The sequence below is a fragment of the Ursus americanus genome, chromosome 18, assembly GCF_024610735.1.
Source record: "Ursus americanus isolate L20-20 chromosome 18, mUrsAme1.1.p, whole genome shotgun sequence".
NCBI lineage: Eukaryota > Metazoa > Chordata > Mammalia > Carnivora > Ursidae > Ursus > Ursus americanus.
The window spans coordinates 21385872-21404860 of record NC_142144.1 but is presented as its reverse complement, the minus strand read 5'-3'; the positions used below and the strand labels follow the sequence as shown (position 1 = coordinate 21404860).

General features: G+C 42.7%; 1 protein-coding gene across 1 annotated transcript; it reads left to right on the top strand.

Annotated features, from left to right (window-relative positions):
• The first annotated feature begins 1343 nt into the window (after positions 1 to 1343).
• ZNF483 (zinc finger protein 483) lies at positions 1344 to 18352 on the top strand. Its single transcript, XM_045814820.2, has 6 exons — positions 1344 to 1402; positions 3007 to 3549; positions 5200 to 5288; positions 6215 to 6341; positions 6720 to 6815; positions 9616 to 18352. The coding sequence occupies exons 2-6, from the start codon at positions 3162 to 3164 to the stop codon at positions 11157 to 11159; spliced, it is 2244 nt and encodes a 747-aa protein (XP_045670776.2). The 5' UTR covers positions 1344 to 1402; positions 3007 to 3161; the 3' UTR covers positions 11160 to 18352.
• Positions 18353 to 18989: the final 637 nt, after the last annotated feature.

Sequence of the window (18989 nt, the reverse complement as noted above, 5' to 3'; positions counted from 1 at the left end):
ATTATTAGAACCCTCCAAACAATCCTTCTGGAGTCCCTCAGCCCTTTTTGCTATGCCCCCAGGAATCCGGGCCAACGGCCATTCATATAGTCAACAAATCGACTGAGCCCTGCTATGCAGCACGTACTGTTCCAAGGACTGGAGATTGTGTCTCATGGAACAGACCAGATAAAAATTCTTACTCTGGAATTGGTATTCTAGTGAAAAAGACAGACCAAAAAAAAAAAAAAAAAGACTGCCAATACGTAGTAAACAAATAAAACTGTATGTTAGAAGGGGAAACAGGAGTGGGGAGGGTTGGGGTCCAATTTAAGCAGTGTGGTGGGAGAGCTTCATTGAGAAGCTATTAAAGGATGGAAGAGTGAGCCATAGGGCTACCTACTGGAGAAGCGTGCAGCCAGAAATGCCAAGCAGGTTGGAAGGAGAGGAAGAGCAAGGAGACCCTTGTGACTGGCGCAGGGATTTCTAGGAAGAGTTCAAGGTTATGGGTGATCAGTTTCTATCAAGCTTTGTAAGCCACTGTTAAAATTCGGGTTTTTACTCCAAGTGGAATGGGAAGCCTTTGCAGGGTGTTAAGCAGAAGGACATTATCTGTTTCACGTTTTTAACCATCTCTTCGCTGCAGTGTAAAGAACGGACAAGATTAGAAAAGTGGGGGCGCCTGGGTGGCTCAGTCGTTAAGCGTCTGCCTTCAGCTCAGGGCGTGATCCCAGCAATCTGGTATCGAGCCCCACATCAGGCTCCTCTGCTGGGGGCCTGCTTCTTCCTCTCCCACTCCCCCTGCTTGTGTGTTACCTCTCTCGCTGGCTGTCTCTCTCTGTCAAATAAATAAATAAAATCTTAAAAAAAAAAAAAAAGATTAGAAAAGTGCATTCAACAGGCTATTGCAGTAACTCCGGGGAGGCATGATGGTGTTCTGGAGCATGGTGGCAGGTGTGAAATTAATAAAATTACTATTTGTTCAAATGCAACTTGTGGCATTAATTATGGGTTGCATTGAATGCATCACTGATATGCTTCTGCAGTGGGTTTTTCCAGCCTGGATTTCAGGGAAGGGCAGAAAGAAGAAGGAGGAGGGATGGTTTGAGGTGACCAAGGAGACCGAGCATCAAAAACCTGAAAACCTGAGATGGTTCCAGGCCTTTAGGCCTCTGGCGCAGCAATAATTCTCTGGGCGAGCCCACCAGCCGTTTCCCAATGACCATGCGCAACAGGCCAGGTGGGAGCCTATGGAAAACACAGGACTCTCGCAAAGCGGGACAAACGCATTCCGGGAATCGTAGTTCTGCGCCTTTACGCAGGCGCAGTGGCCCCTCGCCGGCTTGCGCGCGCAGCTCCTGCAGGACCAGTTTCTAGAAGCTCATTGCGGTGGCGATGGTCCTGACTGCGGGTGCTGATGCAGGTAGCGGTTGTCCCGGGCCCCTGATTTGGGGGCCGCGGCCAGCTCTCCGGTTCCAAGGATGCACCCGGAGCGGGGTGGGTGGGGAGCCGAGCGACCTCACCGTGCACTCCCGATGCCGCAGCTTCGGGGGGGGGGGGGCGGGTAGGTGGGCACTGTCCTGAATGATGGAGCTTTCCTCCATCCCTTCCCTGCCCTTACGGTCCTGCAACTTGGGGACGCGGGCATTTTGGGCGGGAAAGTTCTTTGATGTGTGCGCGTAGGGGAAGGGAGCTATGCGGTGACTGCAGGATGTTTAGCAGCATCCGCTGTACGCGCCAGGTAGGTACGAGTAGCGCGCCTCCTCCAGTCGTGATAACCAAAATGTCTTCAGCGCCCCCCTCCCTTTGAGAACTTCTCTCTGCCTGCGTCACATTTTCGCGGAGCCTCTGTTGTAGGCTCCCTGGAGACCGAGACGAGTGTCTAGTCACCGCACAGCCCCAGGTGCTCAGCGCGGCGCAGGTACTCCGTAGGCGCCTAATATTTGGCGGAGGAATAAGTGACGTCATGCATACGTGTGAGCCAGGCTCTGTGCTCGGAGGTGGGAAATTACTGGTGTTATAGTTGCAACAGGAGGAGAGAGTGCTTTCACCTGCCGCATTGTAGCGCATCTCACTCAGGCTGTATTGTCATTTCCTGGGTGTTGTCTGAGGGTGGGGACCCTGCCACATCTGTCCACGCGTGTCTCCATAGTGTCCTGATCAGTTATTTGCAGCATGAAAGAACGCACGTAGCACAGGATAGGTTCTGTGCAAAAGAGCACCTGGGGATCAGAGAAAGCTTTGTACAAGAGGTGACAGTTGAAAGGAGTCAAGTTTTAACGGATGAGTTAAAGTTTGGTAGGAGAGGGAAAGAAGGCAGCTTTCAAGGAGAGGGAAGGGCCCAGTGCAAAGGATGGAAGGGGAGAGAGGGTGTGTGGAAATGGGGACATTCTTTCTGGCTGCAGCCCCCATCAGGGGCAGCTAGAGCTCGAGAGGTGAGGTCTTTAGGGCAGGGTCTCTAGCTCATGCATGGCCTCTGCATTTGAATTTTACCTTGGTACAGATGGGGGGGGGTTTGACCCAGGTGTGCATATTAGAAGGCATCCTTAGGCTGCAGTGTGACTGAATTGAAACCTGTACATGGGTAGCTTAAGTAGGATAGAATGGAGAGGTTCTTAGGAAATAAAACCGCCAGCACTTGGTTATTGATTATGAGAAATTTGAGAGGCAAATAGGAAATCAGGCTGGTAAGTTGAGCACCTGGTGGGAAGTGGGTGGCCCTTCACTGCAATAGTTCAGGAGCTGATAAATAACTTTGTGTCTGGATTCTCTTGTAGCCGTGAGCCTTTTCTTATGTGTTTTACTTATGAGGAGTATTTAGTTTGAAGAAATTGTTTTCTTGGAGGGTGTCTTTAATTACTGTTAAATAACTCCTCCGCTTCTCACGTAGACCTTTAATGTAGCAGCTGGGCAGGGCTGTTCTAGGCTTCTAGATACACGCATGTCTACATATATCTGAACCAATCCAAGAACTATGTTCTTAGGAGTAATAATTTGTTTTGCTTAATATCTTCTATTTCTTGACAGTTGCTGCAAGACCATAAGCTGAATGCTTGGAACCCTTGATATTTCACTGTCTATAGTGCCTGTTGGTGGACTGTACTGATAATTCAACTAGAGTCTAAAGGGAATTGGGTTCCTGCTGCTGATACACATTGCAGGCTGTGGTATCCTTGAAGAAGATGACAGCCATCTCCCCAGACCCTCACACTCTGGCCTCAAGTGAACCAAGCAAGGTCCTAAGCATGGATACTCCTGGGGATCAAGAAGCCATCCTGAGAGGAGACAGTACTGACCCAGAGACTTTCAGACAGAGATTCAGGTGGTTTTGTTACTCAGAAGCAGCTGGACCCAGAAAAGCCCTGAATCAGCTCTGGGATCTCTGCATTCGGTGGCTGAGACCAGACATCCACACGAAAGAGCAGATTTTGGAGCTTTTGGTGTTTGAGCAATTCCTGACCATTCTGCCCGGGGAGATCAGGATTTGGGTAAAGTCACAGCATCCTGAGAGTAGTGAGGAAGTGGTGACCCTAATAGAGGATTTGACCCCAATGCTTGAAGAAAAGGAAGGTGAGATTTATAGATGGCGGGAGGAAGAGGGAGCAGTCTTCTCAAGGTGTGAAAGTAAACTCCCCCAAAGAAAGCAACTGATTGCTAAAAAGGAGTCTAAGTTTGGGGTTGGAACTGGCTTTGGATCAGCCCTGACTTTTATGGTGTAATCGTGGGCAAGCTATGCAACCTCTCAGAACCTTCTTCTTCTTTTTTTTTTTAATCTTTACGAGGGTTAAACTTGATAAGGTATAATACTAATTTCTTTCCTTTCAGCCTTGAGTAAAAGGGAATCTTAGAACACGGGAAATTACCTGAAAATGTGGGGACTCACAAGCATATCATCCAGCCCAGGCCTTAACTTTTGCCTCCACTGTGTGTGGGAGCAAGTTTCTAGATTGGGGTACCCGGTATCCGTGATGATGGAAATGCATTCTGTGCTGTTTGGCACTGCAGGTTAAGCCTCTGAAATGTAACAAGGGCAAATAAGGAAATGAATCTTAAATTTAAATGGCTGTAGGTGGCAAGCAGCTACGCTATTGGATAGTACGATTTCCACAGCATCGGGGGAGGAACAGCTGACCTACAGTTTTATAATTACATTATTATACATATACACATGCTTAAAACATAAATTGAATTATATCTTCGTAAAATATTGATAAAAAGACTTCTAGGGTGGCTAGCCCTTTGAGGGCATGTGGTTCAACTTTTATAAAATCCCTCTAATATGCTACAAGTGTTCCGAATATGTGGAGCGGACGAGCTACCGTAAGGCTCTCAGTACATTCATAGGACAGTTTATATTCCACCAAGAGTTCCACGGTAGGAAAATGGCATTTACCTCCACAGAGTTAGGTTGTGGTGACACAGCTAATTGGTATGTTCGACATTGGGGTTTCCTGACTTCTCTGACTTGTCATGGCAACACAGTGCTTCTCCAAAATTAGGGCCTCTGTGTGGAAGCCTCTTGCAATAAAAAAGTTCGTGAATTAATTGCTTTAGCACTCTGTAAGAACAGTTTCCTTAAAAGAGTCCCTTCTACATAATTCTGATTCTTAATTCCTCTTGATTATCTAATCAATACGCTGCCTAAGATTCTCTTCATAAGAAAGTAAAGCCTGATTTAAAAAATACTTAACCCTTATCAGAAGAAGATCTGTTGACATCTCAAGGTATATAATCTCTTTAGTTGATATGTTCAGGTTCCTCATTTCCCTCTTTAGGCATCTGCTGGTGACCGCAGAAGAGGTGCGTGTTCCTGAGACCAGCCCCATGCTTTCATTCGAGAAGGGACTCTCTGCGAGGCACTGTGCTAGGACTATGAAGAAAACAAATTAATACATAAAACAAATATGCTGTTTTATATTAATACAGCCTCTGAATATTTTAAAAATAACTTATGCAAATTAAACACATTAAAACTGTAGGTGTGTGGATTGAATGAAGTCAATTATTGTGAGCTTAGGGATTGAAAGGCTATTTTGTGGAGTAGGGGAAAAACTTGGATTTTAAAAAGAGAGTGTATGTGGCTTTTATCTCTGTTTTAAAAAGAGTGGGAAAAACTTTGTTTCTTCTGACCTTTTTCTCCAAAGAAACATGTATAAGAATTTCTAGCCTGAGGAATGCATTTGAAAGACTAGAGTGTTCTTTCCCACCCCCCGTTCCTAGATCCAGTCTCTCAAGAGTCTGTTATTTCCCAAGAGGAGAACCCTGAAGAAAATAAAGTGGTTTCTGTCCTTCCAAGTACTGAGTCCCAGGTAAGCTTCCTTTCACTGGTTTTCATTCTTAAGTGAATTACTTGCTGAGCTCCTACAGAGTGGTATAAAGATACTAGAATGATGAAGACAGTTTCCTTCACATTCTTCACATTCTTCGAACTCATTCTTCAGATGCTGTTTTATTTCAGTTACCAGAATTTGTCACAGGTCTGACTCTAAGAAAAACAACAACAAAAAGTTTACTAAAATTCTACAGTTATTCTTGATAAAGTTAGTCAAGTGGAAATAGAATTATATTTCCTTAAAACAATTTTAAAAAATCTCCAGCTGAGCGGTGTTGGAAAATAAAAAGCATCTCTCACAATGCCTGTAAAAAGATAAGGATGTCTAATCATGCTGCTGTTAATGAGTAGTTTTTGAATATTCTAGCCAATGCAGTAAGATAAGAAGGGAATGAGGTAAGTATTGGTATGAAAGAGACAAATGTGTTATTTGCAGATAACATGGTCTATTTGGAAAACCTCTGAGAATCAACTGAACAAGTACTAAAACTCATAATTGAGAAAAGGAGCTAGTTACAAATCAGAATAACTTGTAATCAGTTAGTTAAAAATCACTTAGAAAAACATTTTTTTAAAGATTTTACTTATTTGAGAGAGAGAACACATGTGCACGCATGCATGAGCAGCGGGGATCAGCAGAGGGGAGGGAGAAGAAGGCTCTTCACTGAGCAGGGAACCCGGATGCAGGGCTCTACCAGGATCCTGGGATCATGACATGAGCCAAAGGCAGACGCTTAACTGAGCCACCCAGACACCCTGGGAAAAAAAATTCTTATTCACAGTTGTAATTAATACTGCTATCGTAGACTGATAATGGCTCCCCAAAATATGTCCACTTCCTGATCTCTAGAACCTGTGAATGTTAATCCAATGCAAAAAGACTGTATTTTATGTGTTTGTTAGGAATCCATGACATTCAAGGATGTGATCGTGAGCTTTTCCAGAGGAGAGTGGAGGAGGCTGGAGCCTTTTCAGAAGGAGCTCTATAAGGAAGTGCTACTGGAGAACTTTAGGAACCTAGAGTTTCTGGGTAAAGATACCTCTTTATGATCTAACATATAAGCTGTGTACCTTTTTGTCCCCTATTATTGAAAGATAAGTGCTATTAACTATATTGGCTGGGCATGCAGGGGTGATAACGACTAATCCTAAAAGTGGGTTCTGAAAATGTACTTTTCTGCAATGTTTTCTCCAAAAAAGCATTTCCGCTTCATTGAACTGGAAATGTTGAGTATCACTGTGCTGTCTTCAAGGACATACCTTCCCCAGTTCCTCATATTCCAGGATTAATGTCTGTATTTGACAGCATCTTCTCTTTCCTGGAGAACCAGAGGCTGTGTGTGAATGTTGGAACATCTTCATCCTGTGCAGAAACAGTCATTTTTTTCATTCTTTTCTCTATGAGCAGGATTTCCAGTTTCCAAATTAGATTTGATTTCCCAGTTTAAGTGGGTTGAACTGCCATGGCTGCTGGAAAAAGAAATCGCAAAAGGCTCCAGACCAGGTGAGTTGGTGAAAAGCAAAGAAATTAAAACAGTTGCTTAACCAAGTCATTTGTGAAGAGCTTTTGAAATGTTGGGTGGGCTAGATGCTAAAATAGAAAGGTTGACTAGAGTAGACCCTTGCTTTCCTGGAATATTCATTTGAGCGGAGAGACCATTCGTGTAGGTCCCCTGAGAGGTAGATGCCAAGACATGATTAGCTATGCCAGGGACTTAGTGGGGAGAATTGCAGTGAGGGAAATGGGGAGACCTGTCAGGGCATAAGGTGGGTGTGACACCTGTGAATGAGAGAGGGAAGGAAGGAAGGCTGGGTAGGAAGTGTCTTAGACTGATGTGCAGTGTTTTGTTTTTTAAGAGTGAGAGAGTGAGAGAGGGACAAGAGAGCATGAGTTGGGGGGGGAGGGGCAGAGGGAGAAGCAGACTCCCTGCTGAGCAGGGAGCTCAATGTTGGACTCCATCCCATCATGAGCTGAGCTGAAGGCAGGTACCTAGCCAACTGAGCCACCCAGGCGCATGATGTGCCGTTTAGGAAAGTTTTGGCAAGGCCAAAGAAGAGTTCTCCAGCTGGAGTCGCCTATCAGGAGTACTGTGTCTCTGGGCTGCCCAGGTGTACCTGCCGTACTTGCCATTGCCTGGGAGCAGCTGTGGGAAAGTGGCCTTGGCGGGAATGCCATGGTGGAATCAGAGAGCAGCCATGGGGGCTGTTAAGTAAGCACTGCAGAGCTGGAGATCTGAGCAGTGCATTTCTGGGAATGCCATAATACAGATATCAAAGCACACAGTGTTAGTAATGGGATGTATGCTGTACTAACAGCCGTATAAGGAGCAGTGGGAAATGCAGGAGCAATGGCTTAATTAACGTTGAAGTTGAATTTTGAAGGAAAAGGAGGAATTCATCCAGCGGACAGCATGGAAAGTATAATCTCATTTTTGTTAAAAGGAAAAAAACGTACATATATGTGTATAGATATAGATAGATTTTTTAATGTCTGGAGAACATTCACATTAACCCTGGTCATCTTTGAGGGATTACGTTTTTTCTTTGTCCTTCTATTTTAAAATTTAGCAGTAAATTTCAAGAAAAATTTTAGCAGTAAATATATTAACTTTACATTTAAAAAATAAGTTATTGTTTATATATCAATACCTTGTTGGTTTTTTTTTTTTAAGGAAAAAACCCTGTAATTTCACTTAGCTCTATTCCATCTTAACCAAAGTCAACCTATTGGCTGTTTTCAGTATAGATGCCCAATGAAAGGATATTATGTTTAATACAAATGGTGTAAATATGCACCCCTCTCCTGCATAAGCATTATGTAGATGTACAACTTGTTTAAAAAGTTATTTACAACAGACTGGAGAAAAAACTTTTTTGATAGACAAAGCAGAGTCGGTAGCTATAATTTAGAAAATACTTTAGCAGATCAATAAGGAACGCTGAGCCTGTTAGAAAGATGGGCAAAGAACTTGAGCAGATAGCTGACAAAATTAAAAGTAACTGACAAAACTAAACTTTAAATTGTTGTAAACTTGAAAAAAATGTTCCAACTCACCAGTCAACAATGAAATATACATTTAAATCAACAGTATGGAGGCGCCTGAGTGGCATAGTTGGTTAAGCCTCCAACTCTTTGGTTTTGACTCAGGTCATGATCTCAGGGTCCTGAGATCGAGCCTCACATCGGGCTCCACGTTCAGCGGGAAGTCTGCTTGAGCTTCTGTCACCCTGTCCCTCTACCTCTCCCCCCGTGCACTCTCTCTAAAATAAATAATTCTTTTTAAAAATGCACAGACTTTTTAATAATGGTTAACTTCTGGGGAATAGAATTTTGTTTTTTATAGTTAACTCTTTAAAAAATAGTTTTATGAAAGTGATGGTGTGATCTCATGATTAAGAGTCAAGATGAATGATGTGGTTAATAAGTGAGTTCAAAGTTCGGAGAGGAGTATAGAGTATGGTATTGGAGAAAGCTGTGGGGATTGTGGGACTTGAACCCAAGGCTCTGGGTGTTTGTGTTCAGGAAGGTGCTATGAGATTGCACTTGAGGGAGGACAAAGACCGAAGGAATAGGATTGAAAACACAGTAGTGTGATAGGGACAGCAAATGGATGCCTGATTAGAGTGAATCCATAAGGTTGACTGTGATAACCTTTGAAAGCCTAACATAGGGAATACTGCATGTCTATGACATTTTCTATAAACTTAGTGCTACTTGGCTGCTTTGAGAAGCAGTGTGGTATAGGGATCAAAAGTATGGGCTTTGGTGTCAGAATAGATGAAAAATCTGGTTCTGTCACTTAGAACACGTGTGACTTTGGGCATGCTTCTTACACCCTCTGTGCCTAGTTGCCACACCCACAAAACAGGGATAATATCAAGACCAACCTTATAGGGCTGTTGTGAAAATTAAGGGAGATACAAGTATAGTGCTTGATATGGGGCCTGGCGTTTACTAAGCATTCAATAAACGTTTGCACTGTCATTATTTGGAAAGAGAATAGAGTGGATTGAGAGAGAGTGCGTTTGTACCTCTTACAGAAATTTGAAATGAGGGTAAGAACTTGCATCTTTATTCTAACTATAAAGCACAAACTTTTCATTTTCCCCAATATTTTTCTTAACCCCTATATTTACCTAGTTTCTCTATATTTTTTCCTTCTCTGTTTCCTAAGATTCTGAAAATCATCCAAGACATATTCATATCGTTTATAGTCATTCCTTCATCTCTTCCTGTCTCAATCCCAGATAGGACAGCTTCCTTTATTGCAAACAGGACACATTCTATTTGTTATTTCTTTTAGAGTGTGAACCTAGAGGTGAATTGAAGGAATCCTCTCGAAATCAAGATGTTCTTCTGGAAGAATCTACTTTAGATAAAATAATAGAAAGATGCCTAATGGGTGGTAATTATGGCTTGATGGGAGAGTCCCGGAAACGTAGCAGTAAGGAATATTCGCAAGTCACAGGCACACAAAAGAAAACTCATGGGAGAGGCAGTAAGGGTGAGGAATTTGACCCAGAAAAGAGCCCCTTTGGAAGTAGTTTCAAGCAAACCTCAGATATAATTAAACATCTGAGAGTCTACTTAAGGAAGAAATCTCGGAGGTATAATGAATGCAAGAAACCCTTCAGTTTTCATTCAGACCTTATTCTGAACCGCAAGGAACACACTGGAGAGAAGCCACGGAAATGTAATGAAGGCAGAAAAGTCTTAGGTCACTCTTCCTCCCTAACTGAACACCAGAAACATCAGAAAATGCACTTGGGGGGGAAGACCCAAAAGTGCACTAATTGTGGGATAGCCTTTACGCGGAGCTCATCCCTTAAGAGAAAAAACTCCTCTATCTGTGAAAAATGTTGGAAAAATTTAAATCAAGATGCAACCTCAGATAAAGATGAGGGAGCTGAGATGGGAGAGAAGACCCATAAATGTAGCAAATGCGGAAAAGCCTTTGGCTACAGTGCCTCACTGACCAAACATAGGAGAATTCACACAGGGGAGAAACCCTACATGTGCAATGAATGTGGAAAAGCTTTCAGTGATAGTTCATCCCTCACGCCACATCACAGAACTCATAGCGGAGAAAAACCCTACAAATGTGACGACTGTGGAAAAGCTTTCACCCTGAGTGCCCACCTCATCAAACACCAGAGAGTTCATACTGGAGAAAAACCCTATAAATGTAAAGAATGCGGGAGACCCTTCAGTGACAGTTCCTCTCTTATTCAACATCAGCGAATTCATACTGGCGAAAAACCCTACACGTGTAACAACTGTGGAAAATCCTTCAGTCACAGCTCATCCCTTTCCAAACATCAGAGGATTCATACTGGAGAGAAACCCTATAAATGCGGTGAATGTGGAAAAGCCTTTAGACAGAATTCTTGCCTCACTCGACATCAGAGGATCCACACTGGAGAAAAACCCTATTTGTGTAACGACTGCGGGATGACTTTCAGCCATTTTACATCTGTCATTTACCATCAGAGACTTCATTCAGGAGAAAAGCCCTACAAGTGTAACCAGTGTGAGAAGGCCTTCCCTACCCATTCACTCCTCAGCCGCCATCAGAGAATTCATACTGGCGTAAAACCGTATAAATGTAAAGAATGTGGGAAGTCTTTCAGTCAGAGTTCATCTCTTAACGAGCACCATCGAATTCATACCGGAGAGAAGCCCTATGAATGTAATTACTGCGGAGCAACCTTCAGCCGGAGCTCCATCCTCGTCGAGCACCTAAAAATCCATACTGGCAGGAGAGAGTACGAATGTAATGAATGTGAAAAGACATTTAAGAGTAACTCAGGCCTCATCAGACATCGGGGATTTCACTCTGGAGAGTAATTCTTGAAATACAGTTAAGGTGGTTGGGGGGGTGGAATCTCATCAAATTGTCCCTTATTGAAAACCCGGGGTGTCCACTACCACAGCACGGATCCGGAGCTACAACTTTAATGGGTTGGCAGCTGGGAAAACATATTGTGCCACTCACCACTCTTCTGTGGTAGATCATAAGAGGCTTGGTAAAGTCCCGTGGGAAGCGAAGGAAGCAGGATGAGATGCGCAATGATTCTGAAAGGCCAAATGCAGATTTAAAAAGCAAGAGGAGGTGCACGGGACCCACTGGCGAACCTTTTTTTTCTCTTCAAGAGATTTCCCTCTTCTAGCTTCTAGCAAGAACTGGTCTCGAGTCATAACCTAGGTTCTGGGTTCTGTCCCAGTTTGCCAATGAGCTCACTAACCTTGGGCACATCATTTGACCTTTCTAAATTTGAGTTTTCTTTACTGGCAGCATGAAGGGGGTGGGACTCACGATTTCTAAGTTTACCTCCGATCCTCTCCGAAGCTGTGGAAATAAGCTAACCACTTTGGGTTCGATGGAATTTTCAGGTTTCTCTAGTAGAAAGTGCTCATTTGGGATCCTGAACTGAGACTGTGGTATACTTTTTGAATGGCTGGTGCTGGGAACCCTAGAGTATCAACAGGGCCGAGTCGGTGGAGCTCACGCGGGTGTGTCTTCAGGGAACGTTTTAACTGGACAAAGTACCCCAACCTGTTTTTCCCTCTGGGCTTTGACTGAGGGGATTAGGAATCTAGAGGGCATACATTGGAGCCATCTTGGCCATGAGAGTGCCAGTCTTAGGAAAATGGGTTGGGGGCTGGGAAACGGGGGGGGGCGGTGTGGAAGGAAATGGGTGCTGAAAACAGAGCTATTTGGGATGGATTATCTTTTGCAAAATAGAATTCTATTTTTTTTAAAAGTTTGCTTATCCTAAGTACAGCCCCCTGTGATCAGAGTGCAAATGTGTAGGACAAAGGTCACAAGCTATGATTGGGCCGTCTGATATGTTTTGGTTGGTCTGCATGGTAAGGGGTGTGTGTGTGTGAGAGAGAGAGAGAGAGACAGACTAGTTGTCACCATTTAAAAAGGAGATTTCATACCAAAAAAAAAAAAAAAACTCTTGCCTTGAAAAATTATAAGGGCTGACAACCCTGGCCCGTATTTCTGTGGGGTCGTCAGCTGGTTTGGAGTAGCAGCTGCTGCCTTTACATGGGGAATCTACTCTTCTACTGGCCAAGTCCTCTGATTTATAGGACCTGACTTGCCCCACTATAGGAACTTGATACCATCTGGAGAATACATATTCTAAAGTCTAAAGAGACTGCTCCACTGATAGTAAAATTCAGGAAAAGAATGTAGAAATCCCACAAAATAACTTCTCCATTAAGTGTTTTGTTGAGAAATTAGACCTGAAAATAAGAGTGAACAGATATCAGTGGGTCATTTCTTACGATGCCTCTCATTGGTGGAGCGTGAGTAATAATTTCTGACTGAAAAAGGAACTAAAAACCCAGAGTCAGGTTTAGGTCTCAAGTCCTAGGGTTCTGGAGGCACCCTACAGATTCACCAATGGTACCACAAAGTTCGTAAAGTTGAAATTTGAGGTAGCTCCTATAAGTGAGGACGCAAACAGACAACTGTTTATGAAAGTGAAGAGATCCTTAGTGCTGATGGGAGACTCAGCAGTATTTGCTGTGATTTAAGGGGTGTAGGCTTGCAGTGCTACCTCTGAATAATGCTTCTGGTTTCTTCCTTATACCCCAACTCCCCCCCCACCCCCACCCCCCAAAAAAGTTTGTAGTTCGGATATTGCTGTATGGTAATCTGATCTGCATAGTTACTGCTAAATGGACCAACCAGAGACATTCTAGCCATGAGAGGAATATGGCTTACAGGAATCATTCATCTGGTCTTAAGTTTTTTGCAAACATATATAAACCCTGATTTGTTTTCTTGAGAAAGAGACAATTTATAGAGAAATATATAAGATTCTTGAAAAGAGACCTCTTCAGGACGTTTACTGGTTACAGCCTCCAGCATACGTAAGAGGAGGTGTTATACCAGCACCGGCTGGGTATCTGGAACATAGAGGCACTTTTTAAAACAAGTTTTTGGGGTATAAAGTACATATAAAAGTCATTTCAAGTGTACAATCCAGTGAGTTTTGGCAGATTGACCGAGTTGTATCAAATCACCATAATCCATTTTTAGAACATTATGTAACCTCAGTAAGATCCCTCGTGCCCGTTTACAGCTAACCCCCTTCCCACACCTAGTCTCAGGCAACCACTCATCAGTTTACACTCCTGTCTTTGGAGAGTTGCCTTTTCTGGACATTTTATACAAGTGGGATCATATGTGCTCTTGTGTATTTCATTGACGTATTTTCTAAGTTTATGTTCTAGCACATCAGGCCTTTATTGTTAAATGATACCCTGTTTTATGGGTATACCGTATTTTGTCCATTCACCGGCGCAAGGACGTTTGGGTTGTTTACAGTTTATGGCTCTTCAGAATAATGCTGCCTTGAATATTGATGCGTAAGTCTTTCTGTAGACATGTTTTCATTGTTCTTAGATGCCTGAGTGGCTGGCTCGTAGGGTAAATTTTTGTTTAACTTTTTAGGAAATTGCCAAATTGTTGAGCAGCCCTGTATGATCCCCTACAATCTGGGGAATATGTATCTTTTTTTTTTTTTTAAGATTTTTATTTATTTATTTGACAGAGATAGAGACAGCCAGCGAGAGAGGGAACACAAACAGGGGGAGTAGGAGAGGAAGAAGCAGGCTCATAGCGGAGGAGCCTGATGTGGGGCTCGATCCCAGAACGCCGGGATCACGCCCTGAGCCGAAGGCAGACGCTTAACCGCTGTGCCACCCAGGCGCCCCCATGGGGAATATGTATCTTAACATCCAAGACTCCGTTGAGAGTAAGTGAAATTCAGGAAAAGCATAAAAAAATCATACAGAGTGCCTTTTCAGTTAAGTTTTCTTTGTGAAATTAGACCTCAGAGGAATAGAGTGTGCAGATACTAGTGATTATCTCTTTAAGAATTTCATTGGCAAAGTCTCCGTCATAATTTCTAAATGGAAAGGGAACTGAAGCCCTGAGTCAGTCAGGTTTCCCTACATCCTCGCCAACCCTTGTCTGTCTGTTTCATTATCGCTGTCCTAAGGGCTGAAATGGTATCTCTTTGTGATTTTAATTTGCATTTCCCTGATGGCTGATGATGGCGAGAATCTTTCCATGTGCCCTGTAGCTATTCATATATCTTCAGCAAAATGTTTATTCAAGTGTTTTTTCCATTTAAAGAATGGAGTTTATTGAGTTGTCATATTTTTTATTCTACATAAAAGTCCCTTCTCCAGTATGAACTCTCTAAATACTAGCCACAGAGAGCAACCTCAAACCCTGCTTCACGACATTTATCAAAAGCTTGCTTTCAATAACTCCTTATGTATAATTGCCTAAAGGATATTCAATGCGGGCTGTCATCTAAGTACTTAAATTCATTTTTTATGTCCTATCAGATCATCAAGAGATTTTAAACTTCTTTTGATTCCTTATAGAATTGTTCTTATTAACCAGCGTGTGACTTCGTGCTGTTGATGTACGTTGACAGGTATTAAAATCAGCCCTTTAACACATTCTACTTCAAAGTGAAGACTTTGCTTTTCAAAATGTTTCTTCTTAATGACTTTCCACTGAAGACACTTCTTTCAGGTCACAGGACAAGATAAAGCTGCTCCTGCCAGCGAATCTCCTTTTATATACTTATTTTTGAGTTAGTTTTTAATGTGTCAAAATACACATAACATAAAATGGGCCATTTTAACCCCTTTTGGGAGTACAACTCAGTGGCATTAAGTACATTCATGTTGTTGTGTAATCATCACCACTGTCCATCTCCAGAACTATTCTGTCCTGCCCTCAGCCCCTGGCGACCACTGTTCTGCTTTCTGTCTCTCTGAATTTGAATATTCTAGGTACCTCCTATACATGGAATCATTGAATATTTGTTCTTTTGTGTCTGGCTTTTTTCACTTAGCAAAATGTTTTTTTTTTTTTTTTTAAGGTTCATGTTGTAGCAGGTGTCAGAATCTCATTCCTTTTCAAGACTGAATAATATTCCATCGTATGTATATACCACATTTTGTTCCTTCATCCATCAATGGACATTTGGGTTATTTCCACCATTTTGACTGTTTTTAGTGGTGTAAAATAGCAGAGTCCCTGTATTCAGTTCTTCACAGATGTTGTTAATGGCATCTAGAACGGAGACTCTTCCAGAAGGTTTTCAGTTCACTTTTCCGAGATCCCACAGAGGAATCACTATGGCAGCTACAGCCTTACGAAATGTATTCCTGATGAGACCTGGAAGTTGAAATCAATCCTTGATGTTGATGCGGGGGTTGCAGAGAGGATATTGTGTTAGCAGTGACAAAAACCACAACCTTGTACATCTTCATCAGAGCCCTTGGGTGACCAGGTAAATTACTACGAGCAGTAATATTTTGAAAGGGATTTTTTTTTTTTCTGAGCAGTAGGTCTCAATAGTGGGCTTACAGAATTCAGTAAAAACCATGTTGTAAACAGATGTGCTGTCATCCAGGTGTTGTTCCATGTATAGAGCACAGGCAGAGAAGACACTAGCATAATTCTTAAGGGCCCTAGGATTTTTAGAATGGTAAGTTAGCATGGTTGCAACTTGAAGTCACCAACTGCATTCGTGCCTAACAAGAGAGTTAGCCTTCCCTTTGAAGCCAGGCACTGACCTCTCTGGTTATGAAAGTCCTAGATGGCATTTTCTTATAAGGCTGTTTGGTCCTCACTGAAAATCTGTCGTTTGGGGTAACCACCTTCATTAAGTAGTTAGTTCTGGATAACTTGCTGCAGCTTCTGCATCAGCTGTTTATCTGTTATCTGTTTATCTGTTATGTAGCTGTTATTTCTATTTACTGCTTATGTGATGAAGGTGCCTTCTTTCCTTAACTCTCATGACCCAATCCCTGCTCACTTTGAATTTTTCTGTGCACCTTTCTTACCTCTCTCAGCCTTCATAGAATTCAGGAGAGTTAGGGCCTGGCTCTGGATGAGGCTTTGGCTTAAGGGAATGTTGTGGCTGGTTTGATCTTCTCTCCAGACCACTCAGACTTTCTCCCTATCACTAAGAAGGGTGTTTTGCTTTCTTATCATTCATGTGTTCATTGGAGTAGCAGGTTTAATTTCTTTCAAAAACTTTTCCTTTGTGTTCACAACTTGGCTAACTGACGCCAGAGGCCTAGCTTTTGGCCAGTCAGCTTTCGACATGCCTTCCTTACTAAGCTTAATTATTTCTGGTTTTTTGATTTAAAGCGAGGAATGTGTGACTCTTCCTTTCACTTGAACCCTTAGAGGCCATTATAGGGTTATTAACTGGCCTCATTTCAGTATTGTTGTGTCTCAGGGAATCAGGAGGTCTGAGGAGAGGGAGAGAGACCTGGGGACCATGGGTCAATGGCACAGTCAGAACATACACATTAATTAGTTAAGTTCGCCGTCTTATGTGGGTGTGGTTCGTGATGGCCCAAAACAATACAGTAGTAACATCAAGGATCACTGATCACAGAACACCATAACAGACGGTAATAGTCGAAAAGTTTGAAATATTGTGAGAATCCCCCAAATGTGACACATAAAGTGAGCAGATGCTGTTGGAAAATGGTGCCAGTAGACTTGCTCAACCCAAGGTTGGTGCGAACTTTCAATTTGTGTAACACAAACAAAAAACCACATGCACAATATCTCTGAAGCACAATAAGATATGCCTCTATTTTTGTAAATGCTACAAACATTCATTAATGCTTAGTATATACAATGCACTTTATGAGGAGACGAATAGTTCACATTCTCCACCCTGTAGAAATCCAGTCGGATGTGTAAGACTGACGTGTATTGGAAGGGTGCGTAGGCTGCAGGTCAGAGCAGGATTGCAGCTAACAGCTAAAATGAGCTGTGTGCAGTGCTAAAAATGAAGGGAAACCTCGCAGGTGGGAGCACACGGGAAAGTGACTCTGACACTTGGGGGTAGGAGTCGGTTGCACCTCGTGTTGCCACAGTTGAGGCCCCACATCATAAAGACCTTTCTTCCCAGCCCCTTTGAGGAGTTTGTGTTTTATTAGCAGGGCAGTGGAGAACCACTGGAAGTTCTTCCCGTGTGTGTGTATTACCTGATAGAGACTTCTATTTTTGTTGTTTCTTGTTTTGTGTTTTCCTCAGAATTGTTTCTCTGAGGTGGAACTACTTGATGAAAAGGGAGACACATTTTAAGGTTCTGAAAATGTACTGTCAAATTGTCGTTTATGAAGTACAGCACTTTCATAGGGTCTCTCCCTTATGTGGAAATATGGACGTCTATAACGGTCTGACCTAAGGAAGCTTTTCCCCAAACCAGGGCACTTGTGTGGGCTCTCTCCTGAATTAATCTCATGCTTACAAAGTTGGAAATCACTAGCAAAATATTTTCTACCCTGAGGGCATTGGTGAGATCTTGCTGCTGGACTCTTTCTTACAGGTTCTAAGGTCAAGAGATTCTTCCAGGTTGGAGTCCTCAAGTGTCTCTCCCTATAGAGTGATTCTGGTAACCTACAAGCATTGCCAAATCTATCAGTAGCTCTTCTGGGGGCTTTGCCGTTGGTATTCAAGAGGTTTGTAGTCTTTTTGTAAAACAGAACCAAGGAGAGCAGTCCCCTCTAAAGTAGTAATTCATGGATGCCTAGTCCCTGTTTTTTTCTGCTTTGAAGAATCTTCATTTTCTCACTTGATCTGCCAGCCTCATCAGAACCTTCCTTTCACTCTTAAAGATCTTTAAGACGGTTGTTTTAAAGGTTTTGTTTAGCAAGTCTGATCCCTGGGCTTCCCAAGCTACGTTTTCTGTTGATTTGTGTTATTCCTTCAAATGGGCCTTACTTTTCTGTTTCTTTGTATGCCTTGTGATTTTTTTCGTTGAAAACTCGACATATAAATCTTCTGGTTTGGTAGCTCTGGAAATCAGGCTTTCCCTCTTTTGAGAGTTTGTCATCTTTTTGATTGTTTTAGGGTGTGTCTGTGCTGGGGATCAGTCTGTGCGGAATGCTTAAATTTTTCTGACTCTGTATTTCCCTGGGCAGAGGCTATGGTTTTCTAAATTCTCCCATATGTGAATTTTTTTTTTCAATGTCCAGAAAAACCAGGTGCTCTCCCTTACTTCCTCTGGAAGCTACTTTAGCCAGTGGGGGTTGGAAGAATGGTGGCTGGCTTCTGTGTCTGCTCTTCCTTCATGATCAAAAGATCCACCCACAGTCAGAACCCAGAACTCCGATATATAGAGGCAAAGGTGTTTATTGCCTCCTGTGGCTCCAGCAAGGCAAACTATGGATGTGGGCCGGCCAGTAGAGGCTGGGTGGCTCCTTACTGTCCTGAAGGCTAACATCCACCGTGAATCATCCCAGTTTACCAGTCAAGGTTTCCCCTGGGAGCTCTTAAGTTTTTTTAAATAGACCTCCTGTATTCCAGAATAATCACTAGATACCTTCTTCCAGTACAGTTGTTGTCTAGGTGGCAAGATGGATTCCTGGCACTTCCTACCCCACCATCTTCCCTGACATCACTTCCTCCACATCTTTGATCTTTATCTTGCTTTCTGGAAAATTTTTTTGGCTTTATCCTCCAACTCTACTACTAAATGTTTTGAGTGTTTTATTGCTGTTGTCATATTTATAATTCTAAATGCATTTTCAGATTCTCTTTTCTTTTTTGATCATTGGTTTTTGTTTCATGGGTGAATTTTTTCTTCCTCTGAGGATGCTACTACA